Here is a 22,529-nt window from a genome sequence, read left to right as displayed (position 1 = left end):
TTATGCCTTTTTAGTTTCTTCAATCTGTGAGTTTCTTATTCATTGTCTTTCATGACCTTGACCTTTTGAAGAGTGCTGGTCATTAATTTTGTAGCATGTCTCTCAGTTTGGATATCTGCTATTTTCTCATGGTTATAGTGAGATTATCCATTTTTGGGCAAAAATACCACAAAAGTGATGTTATACTCTTCTCAGTGCATCATATCAAGGGGTACATGATGTTGGTATGTCTTATTCCTGGTGATATAAACCTTGATCACTGACTAGAATTTTCTTCTCTATGCTTTGTTTCTAAACATTTTCATTTCTTCTCTAATTATCCTTTCTCCTGTAGTGAACTCATCCTTTCTCATGAGTTTCAGTGTCATTTATCTACACCTCAAATATAACCAAATTTATATTTTTATGCTGTATCTCTCCTTTGAACTTCCAGCCATATGTCCATCAGCCTACTTAGTCTTTCCACTTGGATACCTAATAAGGATCTCAAACATAATATTCAAAGCCAAACTCCCAAGTTTCCAACCATCTTCTACATCTTTGTGAAAGACAATCCATCTTTCCAGTAGCTCAAGCCAAAAATATTGGTATCATCATTCACTCTTCTCTTTCTTTCTCACTACATCAGTGCATCAGAAAATGCCGCTGGTTCTATATTAAAAATCTATCCAGACTGTAACCACTTCTTACCACCTTCTCAGCTACCACCCTCATGTGAGTAAGTCACCACCACTGCCATCTTCCACTTGGATTATTGCAATTCTTACCCAACTGATGTCCTTGATGTTGGCCTTATTTCCCTAAAGTCTTTTCTCCACAGAGCAGCCACAGTAATCTTTCAAAAGTCTAAGTCAGACCAAGTAATTCCTCTGATGAAAACCCTCCAATAGGGGCAACTGGGTAGCTCATTCAGTTAAGCGTCCGACTCTTGATTTAGGCTCAGGTCATGATCTCATGGTCATGAGATGGAGCCCCAGGTCAGGCTCTGTGCTTGGTGTGGAGCCTGCCTGAGATTCTCTCTCTCTCTCTCTCTCTCTCTCTCTCTCTGCCCCTCCCCAGCTTGCACACATTCTCTCTAAAACAAAGCAAAGCAAAACAAAACAAAACACAAAAAGCAACCCTCCAATAACTTCCCATCTCACTCAGTTAAAAGCTAAAATCCTTTCCCAGTGGACTACATGGCTCTACATGGTCCAGTCTGCCAACTTCTCCAATCACATCTGTGTGTTTTCATTTCCTACTGCCCTCCTCCTTGCAATTCCTTGAAACTCAACAAGTTTGCTCCTAATTCTGACTAGAATTTTCTTCTTTATTCTTAGTTTCAAAACATTTTCATTTCTTCTCTAATTATCCTTTCTCCTCTAGTGAACTCATCCTTTCTCATGAGTTTGAGTATCATTTCTCTACATAAATTCCAGGTCTTTGCTCATGATTCCAGTCCTCTTTTTCAGGAACCCCCCACTCAGTAAATGGCATCTCAACCAATCCAGCTGCACATACTGGAGCCTCACAATCATCCTCAATGATGTCTTCTCCCTCATGTCCAATCTATTATAAAACGCCGTGTCTTTTTTTCCCCACATAAACAACATTCAGACCTGTCTAATTCTCATCTCCACTGCTAATACCTGGGTTCACTATTATCTCTCCTTCCTCATTTCTTTGCCACTGCCAATCAATTCCCCCCACTGCGGCCCAACTGGCCTTTTCTCAATGCAAATCTGATCCAGTCACAGACTGTTTACATGCTTTTCAATGACTTCCCACAACTAGTAGACATAGACCATAATCCTTAACATGACTTACATAGCCCTCCTGGCGTGGCCCTCATCCTTCACATTCCAGCCATAGCTGCCTTCTCTCCATTCCTCAGATGGCACTATGCTTACCCTTGCCATGGCCTGCTCCTCTTTTAAGGAAACACTCCACCCAGCCCCTCCTGTCCTACTCTCCACCTTACTCTTTTGCCCCACTAAAATCTATACCTATACATGCTCACACTGCAATTTAATTATCATTTCCTCAGAGGAGCCTCCCCTGCTCCTCCATCCAGAGAAAGTGTCTTCGTTTTATACTACCAAAGAATCTTGCTTCATCCCTGCAGAATGCTCACATTATCTTATAATTGTCTGTTCAATACTGGGATTATTTGTCAAATATCTGTCTGCCCCATTAGACTGTAAATCTTATAGCAGAGAGCTAAGTGGTTGAGAAATGGTCCACATTCAATCAATATTTGTGGAATGAATAAATGAATAAATCAATGGATTGATAAAAATAAAATCATGCTTTTGAAAGACAGATCTGACAAATCAGTTGATAAAAGGAGGAGAAAGTGAAGGGCAGGAGTTCTGTATAATTAGTAGGCCATTTGAGTAACATAGGCCAGGAAAGGGGAAATAAATTTTTTTAATGTTTATTTATTTTTAAGAAAGACACAGAGCAGGGGAGGGGCAGAGAGAGAGGGAGAGAGAATCTCCAGCAGGCTCTAAGCTGTCAGTGCAGAGTCCAATGCAGGGCTCGATCCCATGAACAGTGAGATCATGACCTGAGCCGAAATTGGATGCTAAACCAACTGAGCCACCCAGGAAATAAAAATTCTAAACAAGGATAATGGAAAGGGAATGGAAAGTGGCTATTAGGGGTTGTATTTGTTCTACTGACAAAGTCACCCACAAACAGCCAGGGACACTGTGGTCTGTGCCCACTGCTCATCCCACATGTGGGCAGAGGATCAACAAAGGCCTGGCATGTTCAGCAGTCTCAACACTGGGGGGAAGTTCTGCGGTGAAGACAAAAGGCACTTTCTAGGACATTTTGTCTCTTAAAAAGACAAATCCATTTGAATGACAAAGAAATTCCAGTAACATATTGCCATCCTTTGGACCCTGGGGGTTCATAAATAGGCTGGTTCCTGTGTTTTTAACAGCATCTGATATATTTGATTACATTTTCAATTCAAAGAGTTCCATTGCTACAAGAAGCAACTTCATTACCAGGAGGGCCCAGAGCCCAGACTATACTAGCTCCCTGTATTATAATTTAGCCTCAGTCATACCTCAGACAATATTTATACAAGGTCACTTCTTCAAACCATGTCTAGCCTTCCCAAATGACAATATTATTTATGCCAAATGCTTCTCCTAAGGGATGGAAAACTGCCAACTCTGGTTTAATAGGCTATACGGACAGGCTAGAAAAACATCATTTGCAGCACACACAGTTTATGCATTTAGTGTATAACTAGGGGTACAGATTGATCATTGGAAACATGGCCGAAAGCTGGCCCCAGGAAAAAAAAAAGCCACAAAGGCACTAAGGTTTGGATCTTTCCTCTCTGATATTAGTTTTGGAAACCCTAGGTTTAGTCAGAATTATGAATGCACAAGAGAGAGCTGCCTCAGACTTCAGTGGCTACCTGAATATCCAAAATAGGGGGAAAACCTGCAAAAGGAAATTTAACTTGGGCGTGTGTGCCCAGCAGCCATCCTCATGTGGTTACAAATTAATGTGACCATCCAGTGGAACAGGCAGCCCAGGGGCCTTTGGTAACAAAGAACAGTCTAACCCATTGATGTTAATTTACCAAATTATTCACATCCCGCAATCTGGAATAGAAATCAGTGGCCAAAAAATGCCTCCTCTACACCTCAGTCAAAACACCTATAAAAATCTAGATACCAGGAGGCAAAGTCTGGAACATAAACTACTTCATCCTGTTGCTGATGAGTTATTACAGTACAGAACACTCGGGCTGCCAGGGGCGTCGGGGCTACACTTGCTTCCAAGCTCTGCTCTTGGTGGCGCCTTTAATAAGACATTTGGTCAAAATGTATTGGTGACAACTCCTTTCTCTTAAAATCTAGTTAAGGATACAAGTCATACCGCCCACTTAATCCCTTACGGACCACTGGACCTTTAAAATCTCCATGGTAGAAAATTAACAAACTCCGGGAGGCCAAGCTTTCACCTACAGTATAAAATATCCCTGCATGACTTGGTGATGATACATTCACTAATAAACAACTTATACATTATTGTCTTTTATTTATTTAAAAAAATGTTTAATGTTTATTTATTTTTAGAGTGAGAGAGACAGAGCACAAGCATGGGAGAGGCAGAGAGAGACACACACAGAATCTGAAGTAGGCTCCAGGCTCTGAGCTGTCAGCACAGAGCCCGATGCTGGGCTCGAACTCACAAACCCCGAGGTCACGACCTGAGCCAAAGTCGGACGCTCCACCAACTGAGCCACATAGGCACCCCCATTATTGTCTTTTAAATAGATACTACCATTCCTACATAAAAATATTGTATCTAAGTTTTAGGAAACAAATGTCAGCTTATAAAGGGGTTTTAAAATTCAAAATTGTTCCTCTGTACTGATAAATCTGGAATGGTTTTTGTTGCTTAAAATGCATTATTTTTTTTCAAGTTTATTTATTTTGAGACCGAGAGAGAATATGCGTGCATGAAAAGGGGAGGGGCAAGGAAAAAAGGGAGAGAGAGAGAATCCCAAGCAGGCTCTGCGCTGTCAGTGCAGAGCCCAAGGCAGAGCTCAGTCTCATGAATCGTGGGATCATGACCTGAGACGGAATCAAGAATTGGTCACTTAACCCACTGAGCCACCCAGGCACCCTTAAAATGCATTATTGAAAGGCTGTAAGTGTTGCATTTTTGTTTTCAAGAGCTCTCTCCGGAGGAATTACCTCCCATTGGGCCAATGTTTAGTAGTACTTGAGATATCATTATTTATTAGTAATTCTAGCATTAACCCTTTTTGATAAGCACTTGGCCAAACAATTCCATGGCCAGGAATTATTTCAGGACCATAATTAGAAATATGTGCAAAGATATTGACCACAGAATTACTTACTATTGGTAGTAAATGTACAACAATAAAGAAGCTGGTTAAAACAAATTAGCTATATGATGAAATACTACATAACCATGAAAAAATCATGTTATAGAAAAATATCTAACCCATAGGAGAAAGTTTACAGTACACTAAGTGCAAAAAGAGATGACAAAACAATATACACCACATATATGTTCAGATGGAATGATATCAAAATATTAACCCATGCAGGGCTCCCCCAAGTGGTGTGGGCAGACTTTAAGAAGGGGGCTAAGGAACTACACTGATGTGACTTGATTTATATGCACAAGCCAGTAAGACTTAGGGACATTTGGACAAGAGTTTTTACTTACGTTTTTATTATAGAAGTAATTCGCATCCCACCTGTCATCATCCAAGTGAGGAAGGAATAGCGTGGCCATTTTTCACTGTTCCTAGCCCAGTGGTGGTTTGGACAGGGCCTGCATGAGCCTCCATCTGGCCTTCTGTCTGAAGCATTCTCCTTAAGTCAAGAGCAAGAAACCTGACTTAGTCTCACACAGTGAGATCCCTCTCTCCTCAACAGTAAAGCATTGCCATATGGTTCCTAACATTACAGCACTCATGGGTAACCCCTGAAAGTATCTTCATGTCCACATGATACTACGGCATAGAGATTTATTAGGATATTGTAAATAAAACTTGGATAAACAGAAGCATGAAATGGGAGACCCCACAGGCTAAAAAAAAAAAAAAAAAAAAGTTAAGAAAACAAACCTGCTTCGTCAGCTTCTCTGGCAAACAGATATGGGCCATGATTTATTAAAACAGGAGCTTTTTTGAGGCATGATTATAGACAAGAGAAAGTTGAATAAAGCTTTGGCGTTAAAGTGCTTCTGCCTGGGGCGCCTGGGTGGCGCAGTCGGTTGGGTGTCCGACTTCAGCCAGGTCACGATCTCGTGGTCCGTGAGTTCGGGCCCCGCGTCGGGCTCTGGGCTGATGGCTCGGAGCCTGGAGCCTGTTTCCGATTCTGTGTCTCCCTCTGTCTCTGCTCCTCCCCCGTTCATGCTCTGTCTCTGTCTGTCCCATAAATAAATAAAAACGTTGAAAAAAAAAAATTAAAAAAAAAAAAAAAGTGCTTCTGCCTGTATGTGCTGGGCTTTTGTATCTGAATGTTCTATGGGCTCCCCACGTTCAGTGCATCGGAAGCAGATATCATTCTCTTCTTTTTTTTTTTTTCTTTCTTTTCTTTAAAAAAAATTTTTTTTAAGTTTATTTGAGAGAAGGAGAGAGCGAGAGAGAGAAAGAGTGGAGGAGGGGCAGAGAGCGAGAGAGAGAGAATCCAAGCAGGCTCCACACTGTCAGCATGAACCATGGGATCATGACCTGAGTTGAAACCAAGAGTTGGATGGTTAGTTGACTGAGCCACCCAGATGCCCCTCTCTTCTTCTTTTTTTTTGTTTTTTGTTAGTGTCACTATTTGGATGGTACCGGAATAGAGGTGACAGGCAAAGCAAAAGAGATGACTGAGTACTCTGGTCAGAAGCATAGTGACATTGGGGAAGAGAACAAAAGGATAGACCTTTGGGACAGGCCCACATCTGAGGTAGAGGGAGAAAAAAGTAAATTCAAAGGGACCATCCAAGAAGTCAAAGTAGGAATGAGTTTGCTCTGTATCAAGGTATATAAACATCATTTGCTTTAAGGTGGAAATTTTAGTCAAAAATATAGTCTGAAGACAACATAGTTTTATTTTGTTTGATGCTAATGGATCTCTGCCTGAAACTAAAATAATCCAGATGCATCAGATAGAGCAAAACTGTGCTTAAATACTTCCAAGAGTTCAACTATTTCACTTGCCAAATAAATAAATAAATAAATAAATAAATAAATAAATAAATAACTTTTTAAGAGGTAAGTGAATAATTACAGGCATATAAAAGGGGATCCAAAAGGTTGACTGTATCAAGAAAAATTTGTAAATGGGTACAACTTGAAAAGGTCCTACTGACTTTATAGGCCCAGGATTCTCATTCATAAAGGTTAAATTGACATTTTTGCTTGAAAGCATTATTAAACAGTAGGAGCTAATGGGGATTCACTTTTGTTTCCTAGACCTAAGTGTTGTCTGGCTCCCTCTGTTCAGAAATAACCACAGGGCTCTCTCACTCAGCAGTAATGCTGAGAGCATCCTCCCAGACTGGAAGGTTGAAAACTGTTGCCTCTGTGGTTCCTGAAGCTGGGATCAGACTAGAGCAATTGTGCAGTCAATTTGGCCCATCTTGAAGACTTTGGCTCTCAAATGGCAGGGCTGTGCAGACTAAACTAGAGGTTATTTTACAAGGACCATCAAAATCCTCATTTGCATGTGTGAAATTCCTGTGGAGAGGCTGGTTTTGAATCAGGCTGGTTGGGCCAGATTACAAGTTGAGTCGCTAGTGTGAATGTGAATAGCATCAGCTAGATCTCAGCCCCTTCCAGTCAGCCTTTCTCTTCTGGGGACCAAATCACTAGCCAGTTGTTTGAATTTCAACACAAGTGACCCCAACACCTGCCATTCACCTCCTAGCTAGCAGAGGACATCAAATTTTCTTAGAAAAAAAAAATGGCCATTGGGCGCCTGGGTGGCTCAGTTGGTTGAGCGTCTGACTTCAGCTCAGGTCATGATCTCACAGTCTGTGAGTTCGAGCCCCACGTCAGGCTCTGTGCTGACAGCTCAGACCCTGGAGCCTGCTTCCGATTCCGTGTCTCCCTCTAGCTTTCTGCCCCTCCCCCACTCATGCTCTGTTTCTCTCTCTCTCTCTCAAAAATAAATAAAAACATTTAAAAAATTAAAAAAATAAAATAAAATAAAATAAAATGGTCATCACCAGCCACCACCACAATAATGATGTTCACTGAGTACTTACATTGTGCTAAGTGCTTTACATGCATCATATACTCAGATCCTCACAGCACCCCTATGAAGTTTGGTATTACCATTGTATTACCATTTCTCAGAGGAGAAAACTGAAGCTCAGAGAGATTAAGGATAACTCATCCCAGGTCACACAGGTAGAAAGCAGTAGATCTGAAGGCAGATAGTTTCACTTCCACATTTATGTCTTTTACCACTTTTGCCTGATGCTGTGTTGCTTCCTTCTAGTAGGCTGATTTCAGCTGGCAATGAATAGCAGCAATGAACGCTGGGATCAAAACCAAAAGGTTGTGTGATATGGAACAAATCATCAAGTTTGAATAGAACTCAGGTACTTGTGTCATTTTTGTCTCAAAACAGAGCTGTGTGAATCATAGGGAGCCATGCCACTTGCGGAGGGTGATTCTAGTTCTTAATCTGGACAGGACGGCACAGTATACGCTCCATTCCTCTATCTCCCAGTAGCAACTAACTCTCTTGATTCCACAGTTTTGTTTTGTTTGCTCCCTCTGGGGCAGCTCTGGGATTCAGAACTTTCTCTATAGAGGCTTGAGGAAAAGAAAGCAACCTATAAACGAAGTCCTAAATTCGAGCTGTGGAGGGCATGTGCCTATCTATACGGTTGCAGCTGCAGAGACCATCCCTCAGTGTCCCTTTCAGGGTACAGAGCTAGGGAGCATGAGGAAAATGGGGCCACTTATTCTTCAGCTTAGAGATTCTTCTGAACCATCAGAAAACACTTGCTTTGAGAGGGAGGTGTGTGACTGCTGGTCCCTGATGTCCCTTCCAGGGAACAACGCGGCACAGTACTTACAAATTTCCCAGCCCTCCATCCCTCCAGAACATCCTCCGCACATGGAGGGGGGTGTCCTATACTCATCACCTGGACAGCAGTCTGGCAACCACTGGCCAAAGTGGTTTATAACATCTGGATAACTGTTTCCAGATGTGGCCTTCCCCTGAAATACTTGATTAAAAGTTTCACACTCAGCATCTGGAAATAACTGACATATGCACAGAGAGTTCCTATCATCTGCACCCAGAGTAAAGCAGTAGGGCCACTCCAGAAGATGAGAGGATGTTCAGAGCAAGCCCAAGAAAACTGTGAGATGGTGTATCTGTTGGGTCCTCATTGAAGTCAAGCAAATGGAGCCGAGTCCGGAGGCAGTAAAATGGACTGGCAGAGCTAGGGTTTGGAGTCAGACAGATCCGCATTCAAACACCAACTCCACCAATCACGAGCAAGGTCTTCAGCAAAGACTTTAACCTCTCAGAGCCTCAGATTTCTCCTCTGTAAAATGGGAATGCAACAATCCTCAGGGGAAGATTGTGACATGCCTGGCACATAGCAGGCACTCAATAAATGGTAGTTTCTGTTTTCCTTCTTACTAGTTAAGTCTATAAACACAATTCACTGTTATGCTTATTACATAACTGAATAAAACACTTAGGATTAGAAATTCCTTTTTCACTGTTTATACAGAACATTAACATTTTTCAAGCACAAGTAATAGCAGCAAATGTTTATAATGTGCCCTTTTGAGGAGGAGCTCAATTTCACATCAAAACTTGTAAATCTCTGAACGTGTCTCAAAAAGCAACTTCAGACCAATCCGGAACCCAGATTAAAATTTTGGGGTCCTTCATGTCTTCTGGAGTTAGACATCTGGATGTTACAGAGAAAAGGGAGTCCGGCTACACCGAGAGTTAAGATTCACCAAATCTGTGAAGGGGTTGGACAAATGATCCTCATATAACAGGTGCAGGGAGGTTAAGTGACATTATATGTGTTGGGTTGAAGATTTACTCCAAATGAGTAAGCTAATTTTATTCACTCTATAGAATCTTCCCCCCTCCTTTACTTTGAAAGTCATTATCAATGGGTATAATTTATGGAGCATCTGTAATACACCAGGGCCGTGATAGGCACCTTTCCTACACCATTTCCATGTGATCTTTATTACAACCGGCCTGTAAAGCAGGCATCGTTATCATCCCCATTTTTCAGGTGGGGAAATTGTAGCTCAAGGAACTTAAATAGTTTACCACAAATCATAAAGCCAACCAGCAGCAGACCTGGAATTTGAACCTGTCGGTCTAACTCCAAAGGCATCTGCCAACAGCTTTGAAACAACAACTTCAACTTACCATGGAGTGAGCAAAGGGCTAGTGAAAATGACTTTTCCGCTCATCGCCTCAAGTCACCATGACAATTAACCTGTGGCATCCCCGGTTTGCCGTGTCCACAACCTGGACCATGTCCACAGTTCCTTATGGTTGCTAGAACACCTTTTTTATTATTCGGGTCCAGATTGCTGGACAGGTGTTCAATACAATAGCTCCTTTTCTCCCCATCTGCGTCTCTGTGCGCGAGGCCCCGATCTGTCACTGGTGGCTGCTCCCCACATGTGCTCACGGCCCCGCTGATGAGAAATGGCAGAAGCAGGTATTAAAGGTGGAGGTTCTGGCTTATTGCTCTGAATGTATTAAAAACCATTCCCAGACTCCACATAAAGAGTTTTACACACACAGCACATATGATACAAGGGAGACAGAGAAGCAGACATGGGGATAACCACAGTGAGACAAGTAACCACAACACAAGTCTGGAGAGACGGGCCTAAGGAAAGCTACTTTCACAGACCGGGTGATGGATCGTCTCCTCAGCAGACAGACAGCTAGAGGTACTTATTTTTATAAAAAGTTGACAGAAAGAACTCCAGACATCCAGGCCTGCTCTCTTCCTATTCTTGTGTCCAGAGCTGACTCAGCCTCTCTGTTTCCCTTTGCAGCATGGTGAGTTATTCCATGCACTCGTGCTAATTCTTCACAGCCCGCTCTCTCTCTTCTCACAGGTCGTTGAAATGTCTACTTGTCTGGGTTAGAACTTGGGTGGATGCTGAATTGCCTTCTGTAGTCCTCCCCAGGGATGAATTTCTCATACCTAGGGTATTGTTGGTGGGGAAAATTCTTTCAATTTAAAGGCCCTTGAGATGGTTATCCAAAGAATTTATTTTACTAGGCTCTTGAAGACGATACTTACCATTTATTGAGTACACAGTAAGTGCCAGGTAATTTCCATAAGCTATCACATTTAACCCTCATAAAAATCACATAAGGTAGGTATTAGCCCCATTGTACAGATCAATAGCAGATAGGACACATACAATAAATGGAAGGGAAGATAAAACCATATGGTGTACCGATTTCCGCAGAGCTTCTTTAGTATTGGAGAGGTAGGTGATACAGTGAAAGGAGCTGTGCCTGGGCCAGGAGACCTGAATTCTTGTCCTGGCATCAACACTAGCCAGATCTGGATGTGGGCAAGACACCGGAGCTCTGTGCACCTCTGTTTATCTAATCTAAAAAAAAAAAAAAAAAAAAAAAAAGTAGTTGGTTGGACTAGGCAATTTCTATATATATGGCCTCTTTCTCTAATTTTCTTTCTTTTCCTTTTTAAATTTTTATTTATTTAGGGGCGCCTGGGTGGCTCAAGCGTCCTACTTTGGCTCGGGTCATGATCTCGCAGTTCGTGGTTTTGGGCCCCGCATAGGTCTCTGTACTGACAGCTTGGAACCTGGAGCCTGCTTCAGATTCTGTGTCTCTCTCTCTCTCCTCCCCTCCCCAGCTCACAGTCTGTCTCTCTCTCTCAAAAAATAAATAAACATTAAGAAAAAATTTTTTTAATTTATTTATTTAAATTCAAGTTAGTTTGGGGCGCCTGGGTGGCTCAGTCGGTTAGGCATCTAACTTCTGCTCAGGTCATGATCTCACAGCTCATGATTTCGAGCTCCGTGTCAGGCTCTGTGCTGACAGCTCAGAGCCTGGAGCCTGCTTCGAATTCTGTCTCCCCGTCTCTCTGTCTCTGCCCCACCCCCACGCACATTCTGCCTCTCTCTCCTTCAAAAATAAACATTAAAAAAAAAAACACACCAAATAAATAAATAAATAAGTAAATTCAAGTTAGTTAACATACAGGGTAGTATTGGTTTCGGGAGTACAATTCATCATCTCCATATAACACCCAGCACTCATCCCAGCATGTGCCCTCCTTAATGCCCATCACCCATTTAGCTCATGTCCCCACCTACCTGCCCTCCAGTAACCCTCAGTTTTTTCTGTGTATTTAAGAGTCTCTTATGGTTTGCGTCCCTCTCTATTTTTATTTTATTTTATTTTTCCTTCCCTTTCCCTATGTTCATCTGTTTTGTTTCTTAAATTCCACATATGAGTGAAATCATATGCTATTTGTCTTTCTCTGACTGACTTGTTTAGCATAATATGCTCTAGTTTCATCCTCTTCCTCTAACTTTCTATGACTATGAGCTATTTTCATACTGTAGTTAATGTTAATAATGTCAGACTCGCCATGAATAAAGTCCTAGAATAAAACTAGTCCATCAGCACTGAATTGATGTCTTTCATCATCCAGCTCTGGAAAACATCCCATCCAAGCCACATCTAGATTATGATTTAGCAAGCCATAGATTTTTAAATGCTTTTTCTTAAAAGTTTTTATTTATTTTTGAGAGAGAGAGTGCACAAGTGGGTAAGGGGCAGGGTGGTGGTGGGGGACAGAGGATCCAAAGTGGGCTCCTCTGCCAGCAGAAAGCCCAGCTCGGGGCTCGAACTCGTGAGAGATCATGACCTGAGCCAAAGTCGTATGCTTAACTGAGTGAGCCACCCAGACACCCCTACCATGCCATAGATTTTAAAGACAAACTGAAACAGAACTTAAAGCCCTGTGGCATAATCACAGAAGCAGTTGTTTTTCTACCTTGGATCTGAGAAGTTTCCTTACAAAAGAATAGGTGTTTGGTATTCTGATTATCTACTGCTATATAATAAACCTCCCCCAAAACTTAGTGATTTACAACTATTTAATATTTTCTTTCATGGTTCTGGGTGTTTTAGGGCTCAGCTGGGTGGTTCTCTTTTGGAGTCCCTCAAATTCATTCCGTTGAATCAAGGCAAAGGTTGGAGTCTTCTAAAGGTTTTTTCACTCATACATCTGACATGTGGACTGGGATGGCTGTGGGCTTATTGGTCATACCTCTATCCATGTGGCTTCTCCATGTGGCTACATTGGGCTTCCTTGGGCTTCTTCACAGCATGGTAGTCTTGAGGTAGTCAGATTTCTTCTATCATTGAGGCTGGATTCCCCCAGAGTGAGCATTCCAAGAGAGCTAGGCAGAAGCTATAAGCTTTCTCATGACTCAGCCTCACTTCTGTATTCTATTCGTCACAGCATTCACCAATCGGCTCGAATTCAAAGAAATGGAAGCATAGATTCTACTGCTCATGGGGAGAATGGTTTGTACATACAGGAAGGAATTGATGGCAGCCATCCTAAAGACAAGTTACTCTACTTGGCCTATCACAGAGCAAAATGAACTATGGGTAAAAGTCAGCCTCTCTCTCTCTCTCATACTCTCTCTCACACACACAAACAGGTTGAACACCACAAAGAAGAGTAATTGGTGGAAAGCACGCTTCCGTTTCTGTGAGACAACATTAAGCTTTGTCATTCTGGAAAAGGGAGAGCAATTTAATTGAGGAAATGTCTTCAGAAGAAACAGTCAAGGCATGTTAGTGATCTAGTTAAGTCTGCCAGGACAGATATTGATATCCCAGTAATCTTAAGACAAATCCAGATGTCCATTTGTGATCATCCTTAAGTGAAGGTGAAACCAGAGGGATGAAGTCGCCAGACCCAGTCCCAGACATCTACACGGATAAGCAGCCTGATGTGTGGCAGTTTTGACGGGCAGGCTTAAGAACACTAAGAAACAAACTGAGGATCTGGACAATATCGCTATCAGGAAAGCATATCATAAGCCCCAGAATGTGACATTGTCCCAAGAAAAACAGCAACCCAAAGGCCAGCTAAAAAAATGAAGATGCTGGAGTAGACAAGCAGGTCAGATATGACAGCGGTGGTGAGCAGAGAAAAGTCTGGAGAGAATGTAGGAACCCGAAGAGGATGGCATAAGAACTGGAACTGCAGACCCCTAAAGGGCTGATATTATCTGTAAAAGAAAATATCTGCAGCTCCTGGGGAAGAAAAGAGACTTTGGGAGCCACCCGGGAAGCAGCACAGTGATCCTTTAGGTTATGGATGCCAGAACAAAGCTAGAATTACTGTGGCTTGGAAGGTGAACCTAAAAGCCCCCAAAAGAAGCATTTCTTTTTCTTCATGACTCACAGAGAGTCAGGAATGAATTCCCTAGACATGAAATTTAAGAGGTTTCTGGCCTGTATCTGGAATATTTAGGAGTTGTCAGCCTTACAATCTGATGGGCACTGCAAGAAGCTCTGGGAGTCTGAGGGGCAACGAGATGGAACAGAAAGTTGTTTTCCTCTCCGGCTCTGCCTCCAGAGGGCAACAGGGGCTTGTTCTTTAAATAGTGGGACTTTTAACAGCAGAGGGCTCCAACAGGTCAATTGCAATCTATCAGCTGACAGAGGGCACTAACTGGACCAGTCTTCAGGTTATAGCACTCAGTTACACCCTCAGTTACCACCCCTCTGGTTCTTTAAAGAACTGTCCTGCAGTTCTGGCAAGCATAAAAATCTGTAAGTCTTTTGAACTCATAATCTCACTTCTGGGAATTGAATGTAACCAAACCATCCACAAGCAAAATATATGTGCATGAAGATGTTCACAGCAGCGTTGTTTATAAGTAGAATAACTCAGTGCTTCTCAGACCCTGATGTACATCACTTGGAGACCTTCTGACAAGGCAGATTCAGTAGGTCTGGGGTGAGACTTGCAACTCTGCATTTCTAACCAACTCTCAGTAGATACCTATGCCATCAGCCCACAGGCCCTACTGAATAGCAAGGGCTTACTTTAATTTTTTTTAACGTTTATTTATTTTTGAGAGAGAGAGAGATAGAGTGTGAGTGGGAGAAGGATAGAAAGAGAGGGAGACACAGAATCTGAAGCAGGCTTCAGGCTCTGAGCTGTCAGCACAGAGCCCGATGCAGGGCTCAAACCCACAAACTGTGAGATCATGACCACGCTTAACTGACTGAGCCACCCAGGCACCCTGCAAGGGTTTACTTTATATGCAGCTGAAAAACTACAGGGCAAGACATAACTAAATAAATGGTAAGTACATCTCTTTGGAATACCAAGCTAAATGTTAAAATAATATTCAAAACTAGCAATGTGAAAAAGTATTTACGACCTAACATTAAGAGAAAAACACAGGATACAAAACCATGTACACATAAGGATTGCAATTGTAAAAAAAGAAATATGGGAAACACTGGAAGAAATCCAAAATTATTTACTGAGTGGTTGTTTTAGGACTGTGCAATTATGTTTCTCCCCCAGGTTTTCAAACTTTTTGTTGTGTTGCTACATTAGTTACATAGGCGAAAAATGCTGGTAAAGAGTGGTATATTAAGGAGACTGATCATACATCCTGTTTTGCTGGAATAGTCCTAGGTGTGTTAGCCCTACAGAATTATCAATGGGGGTCCGTTCAGTCTCAGAAGTACCTCCTACAGTTGATGTGATCACATTAGATGTAGGACACACCTGGAAGCAGTTTGTGTGCTTTCTCTGTGACTCCAAAGAATTCGAAAAGCTGAACTGAAATGCCTAGAAGGAGAGGGCAGTGGAGGTCAGGAAGGTCTCTGCTGTGTACATTCATTTTTTTTTAATAGATTTATTTTTTAGATCAGTTTTAGCTTCACAGCAAAATTGAGCATAAGGTACAGAGATTTCTCATATACAACCTGCCTGTCCCCCACCCACCTCCACCCATTATCACCATCCCCCTCCAGGGTGGCACATTGTTACAACTGATGAATCTCCACTGACCCATCCTAATCACCAAAGACCATAGTTAACATGACAGTTCACTCTTGGTGTTGTACATTCTGTGCATGTGGACAAATACATAATGACATGTATCCACCATTATGGTATCATGAAGAATAGTTTCACTACCCTAAAACTCCTCTTGCACATTTTTTAAAGGTATATTTTGATAATGATATAAGACCTCAACAATATACATATAGGAAATGCCTTGCTACAACCATGAAAGCTAGAAATTCTGCAACAAGGGTCCAGAGGAAGTCAGATAAACGTTTGCTGAGCTTAAAATTCTCCTTAGTTATCCCTGTTTGACCTTTTCTCCTTACTGCCCACCAGGAGTCACTTCATAAAATGATGTCTTACATGTCTTGGGGCAATGCATTTTTTTCTTGCTGCTGCTGATTCTCTAAGGAGGTAGAGTTAATATTTTAAAATGCTGATTATTCACTTTGATTCCTTTTTGCTGCTTTTGCTAACATGTGAAATTTTTAAAGCCAGACTTTTTCAGTGCCGACTTAAACCCTATAATCTATTACTTCTTTTACTTCATGCCTTATCATAAACCTGAGTCAAACTAATGCTACCACTTAAATTTTAAAAATAGTATTGGGTCACCTGGGTGCCTCAGTCGGTTAAGTGTCCGACTTCGGCTTGGGTCACGATCTCACAGTTCGTTAATTCGAGCCCCATATCAGGCTCTGTGCTGACAGCTCAGAGCCTGATGCCTGCTTGAGATTCTGTGTCTCCCTTTCTCTGCCCCTCCCCTGCTCACGCTCTGTCTCCCTCAAAAATAAATAAATATTAAAAATTATTTTTAAATATAAAAATAGTATTATTTAGGAGAAAAACTTTAAAACAATTGAATTAACTAAAACAAACCAAATTTGTTTACAGCAATTTCTAAGGTACTATTCCTATTTCATTGACTTGGAATTTTATTATTAAATATTGCTTTTAAAAAAATGTCAGCCATGAACTGCAATTTGGAAAATATTTTATAAAATACAGCTTCTGCCATAATTATTTTACTCAAATTGAATTAAATTTGCAGTGCTATTTCTTTTGTCTTCTATGAAATTCATCAATTTTCTTTGTTCTTACAGAAATTAATATATATTTCTCACACACACCCTGGTGTGAAACACTTAAGTCCTAGGCCTGAAGTATTTGTTGTGCAGAGTCCTTGTCTGCTAGTGATTAGGTATGTGGGAGCCCAGAGAATGATGGCCTTTGTTCTTTTTTTCCTGCCATGTATATTCTGTTTCACCTGGACAGAGCTAAACTGTATTATACCCCAAGGACAAATGACACCAGGTGAATGACAATAGATGATTCTAATTTGAGAACAGCTATTCAGAATGAGTATAAATTCTGATTGGTGGTGCTTTTAAAAACAACAACAACAACAAAAATAAGAGCTTTTTGGGGTCGATATTGCACTTCACCTTTTAGGTCATTTTAAATAATAGTGAAAGAGAGCGAGAGGGAGAGACATGCCATAGTTTGCCATTCCAAAGAAATAAAGAAAGAGAGAGAGGGAGAAAGAATAGACAGAGTTGAAAAGCAATGCCTTCCTAAAGTATACATGAGAAAAAGAAACAAAATGAGTGAAATGGAATGTGAACAAAGTCAAGAAAAAAAGCTAGACAAAATGCTTAGGGGACAAAGTGTAACCTAAAGAAAGGAAATCCTAGCTGGTGAGACTTCACTTGAAACAAGAAGATAAAAATCCTTTATACAATCAGCAAACAAAAGCAAGGAAATATAAATTCTCAAATCCCATGGAGAGCCTGGAAGGGAAGTCAGCGAGACAATTGAGAGCAGGCAGTTGAGAGGATAAATCATTTCTTTACCTCACTCTACACAAAAAGAAGGTAACAGCCCAGGGTGAGACGTATTTTCCAGCAGAAGAGTAGGGAATTGTTGAAATGCTTTTCCCTCACCACAAAAAGCTAAAAGAACACCCAATTCAAATGAAAAGGATTCTTGCAGAAAGACAAAATCCATTTCTACAGTGAACGTGGATGAGAGTCTGTCTGTCCCCCTTTGGCATCACATGAAATGTTTGTTGCCTTACTGATAAAGGAAGACCAGTAAGGACAGTAGAATTCACTGGAGCAGTCTCACTTAAGGAAAGACTTTGGGATTTTCTTGGGGTGCAGTCCAAGTTATTAGAAAGTAGGATCATTAGAAACATTGAGACCAGCAGTTTCTCACCCATAAACACAATTTTGAGACTAAAGTTATGATTGTTTAAAATAATCAAGGGTGCCTGGCTGGCTCAGTTGCAGGAGCATGTGACTCTTGATCCTGGGGTTGTAAGTTCGAGCCCCATGTTGGGTGTAGAGATTACTTAAAATCAATAAATACATACAATTTAAAAATAGAATAAAGTGAGTCAAAGTCATTTAAAAACATTTACTTAAATATCTCAGCATTTACTTAAAAACAACACACGCACACACACACATGACCATGGAATCCAAGAAGCAGACATCCACCAAGGTCTTACAAACTTAAGAAAAAATTATTTGACGTGATACTGAAGCCAAACATATTTTATCTTGGCCAAAAAGTATTTAAAGTTCATTTATCATAAAACACACACACACACACACACACACACACACACACACACACACAATCCTACCAGACTGAGGAGGAGTTCAGCACATGTTCAGAAGGTTTATTTATTTTAATGGTTGGACAAACAGGTAACCCAAGCATGCAGCATCAATGAACCTTGTACACTAACTTTCCAGCACCACAGATATGGAGCACATCAAAAGCAAATATATGAGTGACATTAATGACTAACTGGAGCATTATCATTGTTGGATTTTAGAACCATCAGTAGTTCTCATCTCCAACATACTGGCCTCATTGTCCACCTGCAAAATGGACTCTGATAATACTGGCTTTTCCTTATCCTGACTTTTTAATTAAAATGTCTGTTCAAATCTATTTGTAAATGCTCCAAAAAAAGGTCTAGGCTTCTCTGAGAAGTAGTTTTGAAAATAACGAGGAGCTTGGTAATTCAATGCTAGTTAATTTGTATACAAACTTGAGCTTTGATAATATAGACAGAAGAGAGAGCTCAAAACAAAACAAAACAAAACAAAACAAAACAAAACAAGAGTGTCTTCCCGAGAAATCTTCTAGTTAGAAAGAAACCATCACGGAGTTTTCACAAACTATGAGGAATCTCACTGTTATCTTGATCTTCCTCTTTTTTTCTCTTACTTTCTGATTTACACATATCCAACTTGGAAAAGAAAGATGCAGGAATTGTAAGTATGGACAGATACAATTTACATTTTCTCTCCCAGTCAGGGAGCAGTCAAGATGCTTTTGGAGCATGAAAAGAAGACCATCTCACTGACCGAGGGACAAATTGATAGTTAAAGCCTTTTGACATGTTTGAGAAGAAAGCTTAAAGATTACTTTCCTACTCTTTGAAGCACTATATGGTAATAGCCTTTTTTTCTAAATCAAAACAAGAAAAAATACAGTTGGTAAAACAGTGGTTAAAAACAACTTAAGTTGGGGCACATAGGTAGCTCATTTGGTTGAGTGACCGACCGACTCTTGGTTTCAGCACAGGTCATTATCTTCTGGTTTGTGAGTGCAAACCCCACATCAGGCTCTGCACTGACAGTGCAGAGCCTGCTTGGGATTCTCTCCTTCTCTCTCTGCCCCTCCCCTACTCAGGCTCTCTTTCTCACCCTCTTAAAATAAATAGATAAACCTAAAAAATTAAAAAAAAAAACCCTGAAGTTTAGTATTTAATTGGCACCTAAGTGGTTATATTTGTTTCAGAATGTGTTTAGATTGTGTGAATATACATCTTACAAAAATGTCCTTTCTTGGGGCGCCTGGGTAGCTCAGTCAGTTGAGTGTCGGACTTAGGCTCAGGTCACGATCTCATAGTCATGAGTTCAAGTTTGGCATCAGGCTCACTGCTATCAGTGGGGAGCCTCTTTGGATCCTCTATCCCCCTCTTTCTCTGCCCCTCTCCCACTGGCGCTCCCTCTCAAAAATAAACATTAAAATAAAGTCCTTTCTTTATTCCTTTTATTCTTTTTTTTTTGATAGTGCTATTACTGCTCCCAAAATGGTCCTTTTATATATGATCAATAGAAACCAAAGTTAACTATTTATATTCATAATTATTTTATGAAGGCTTTTTGCCCAATAAATGTGGTTCTGGCTGGTAAACTAAATTTCTTAAAACTGCATGTTTCGCCTCATGTGTTTAGCTTTAACCTCCAATATGTTAGCCCATATCATTCATCATGAAAACTTGTTAAAACAATAAAAAAAATCCCTGTGCTTTTATGGCAAAAGAAAAAAAAAAGAAAAGAGACACTTAAAGCATAATTTCCTTTTTTCCTCTAGACAACAATTATTTTGTTGGGGAAAGCTTCTGTTAAACCAGGAAATCCTGTTACCACTGAAACTTGGTGCATGGTTTGTAGTGCCTCTCTTTTTTCAAAGCTATTTGCAATGAAAAAAACCCAGGCTAAAAAACAACCCTTAAGGTTTGTTTGTATGTTTAAAAGACCTAATTTGCTGGTATTCATTTCTTCTTAGATAAATCACATTGACTTTTCAAATGCTGATTTTTCAGATGAACCTACGGGTCACTGGTCTGTAAGTAACTAGAAGGAACAGGCTGCCTCCAGGGACCGTGCTTTCCATTCATTACCCATCCAAACATTCCAATGAATCAGAGCAGGGCCTGTCCTCTAGCCCCCAACCTGCTTCATATATATCACATTTAATTTGGACCAATTACCTCTCTTCTCCTCTTCACCTTTGCTTGTTCTCCTTTTGGCTCTTCTCATTTTTCAAAATGAGAAGCTGTAGCATATACTTTGATAAGTAGGTATAAATAAAATTGCCTTTCAGTTTTAAAATTGCTTCCCAAAAGTACAGGAAAGCCTTAATTGTGAAATGTCAAAAGGTCGCTGAGATGATGCTTCAGCAATTAAGAAAGAAAGAAAGAAAGAAGGAAGGAAAGAAAGAAAGAAAGAGAGAGAGAGAAAGAAAGAGAGAAAGAAAGAGAGAAAGAAAGAAAGAAAGGAAGAAAAAGAAAAGAAAGAAGGAAGAAAGAAATAAGAAAGAAAAACAAAAAATATGTAATAAAGTTAGACCTTATTAATCGGGAATTTGCAATAATCCAACCTGGTTGAGACTAGAGTTTATTTTTCTACTACTTAGAAATGTTTTACAGGGAACTAATACAGTGAAAAATTATAGCATTAAGTCTAAATTACTTAAGACAAAAAGTGTTTGGACATAACTGTTTAAAACCAAATGAGTATTGTTGTCTAACCAATAGAATTCATCCAGCATTTTCTTAGCAGCTAATGTGAGTCACTTTCTGATTTTGAAAGCAAGAGATCCACATAATTTTTTAAAAAATACATTAAATGAGATCTTAAAAAAATAACTCAGGATGTCTTCTCCTTTTGGGTTGTTCCAGATTAGAGATGTTTTACTGTTATTAGCTGTTTTATAGGCAAGAGGGAATCTAAAGCTAATATATTGTACAGCACCATTGCACCTTGATAGATATTATTTTTTAAATGACCTTAACTTGAAAGTATAATGTTCAGAACCAGAGAATTAACAGAAACCTCTGGGAGAACAAAAAGTTCTGCCTCTGTTTAAAGGTAATGAAACTCTTATGCTAACTCAGAAGGAAACCTGTTAGATGTTCAATTCATATCCTACTCACTTTTACTTTGCATATATTTCTAAGAAGGTTGCATATCAATTCTTCTCACCCTGGAGAATTGAATTAACAAATGAGAAATGAGATGTTAGAAGCAGATTCACTGCCATCAGCAAAAAGGAATACACGATAGTCTTTAGAGTAAGGGAGGAATAGAAAAAAAAAAGTACAAGAAATATTGCCTCAAAAAATAGTCCGGGGCACCTGGCTGGCTCAGTTGATAGAACATGCAGCTCTTGGTCTTGTTGTGACTTCGAACCCCATGTTGGGTGTAGAGATTACTTAAAAATAAAATCTTTAAAACATATATTGAGTCTGAGCACTTATTGTGAGGCAAATAGTTCAATATTTTCAGTAATATCTGACAATATGCATCAATTTCAGCAGAGCATTTGGAATGACAATCCTTAATAATGGCCCTGAGGCATTAAGAAAAGATATACCTTATTTACGAAGGCAAAATTAGTGTACTGTATGTCAGAATTACTCTATCCAAAATTGTTAAAAACAATTCTTTAAATTGAGAGGAAAGGGGCGCCTGGGTGGCGCAGTCGGTTAGGCGTCCGACTTCAGCCAGGTCACGATCTCGCGTGTCCGTGAGTTCGAGCCCCGCGTCAGGCTCTGGGCTGATGGCTCAGAGCCTGGAGCCTGTTTCCGATTCTGTGTCTCCCTCTCTCTCTGCCCCTCCCCCGTTCATGCTCTGTCTCTCTCTGTCCCAAAAATAAATAAACGTTGAAAAAAAAAAAATTTAAATTGAGAGGAAAGACCCACTTAAAGGAAGAAACATCATGTTCTCGAAGATGCCAGAAAAACGAGGCATCTCTGTGACTACCAGAATTGGAATACCCTGGAAAACAGTTGAGTAATCACCTCTAAGATACAGAGCAATAGCTACTACTTTCAATCCTCTACTGGCAGGAGAGAGGCAGCAGATATCACAAGCGTGTAGCTAGTTAGAACATCAGCTGTCTCTTTCACAGTGCCATGGAAAAGACACAGATTTTGAAGTTAAATCCGTTTGGCCCCTGGTTCTGTCACCTACTAGTTGGATAATTTTGGACAAACTACTTCTTCAGCTTCAATTTTTTATCTGTAAATAGGGCTAATAATACCTACTTCAGTGAGCCGTTTTTTTTTTTTTTTTTTTAATTTTTTTTTTTCAACGTTTATTTATTTTTGGGACAGAGAGAGACAGAGCATG

At 40.4% G+C, this 22,529-nt stretch overlaps 1 protein-coding gene across 1 annotated transcript in view; it reads right to left on the bottom strand.

Annotated features, from left to right (window-relative positions):
• The window catches only part of LOC147584354 (uncharacterized), a 58,090-nt gene that overhangs the window by 17,668 nt on the left and 17,893 nt on the right, over window positions 1-22,529 (bottom strand). The window contains exons 2-3 of the mRNA XM_086700008.1: window positions 10,958-11,116; window positions 5,212-5,360 (exon numbers count right to left, since the gene is read on the bottom strand). Of these exons, the coding sequence (XP_086556134.1) occupies window positions 5,249-5,360; window positions 10,958-11,116 (271 nt within the window). The 3' untranslated portion in view covers window positions 5,212-5,248. The remainder of the gene's footprint in view (window positions 1-5,211; window positions 5,361-10,957; window positions 11,117-22,529) is intronic.

Source organism: Puma concolor, chromosome A1, assembly GCF_028749965.1.
Source record: "Puma concolor isolate L17-30 chromosome A1, mPumCon1.1.hap2, whole genome shotgun sequence".
In the NCBI taxonomy this organism is placed as follows: domain Eukaryota; kingdom Metazoa; phylum Chordata; class Mammalia; order Carnivora; family Felidae; genus Puma; species Puma concolor.
The sequence above is the reverse complement of the archived record's forward strand: the minus strand, read 5'-3'. Positions and strand labels throughout refer to the sequence as shown.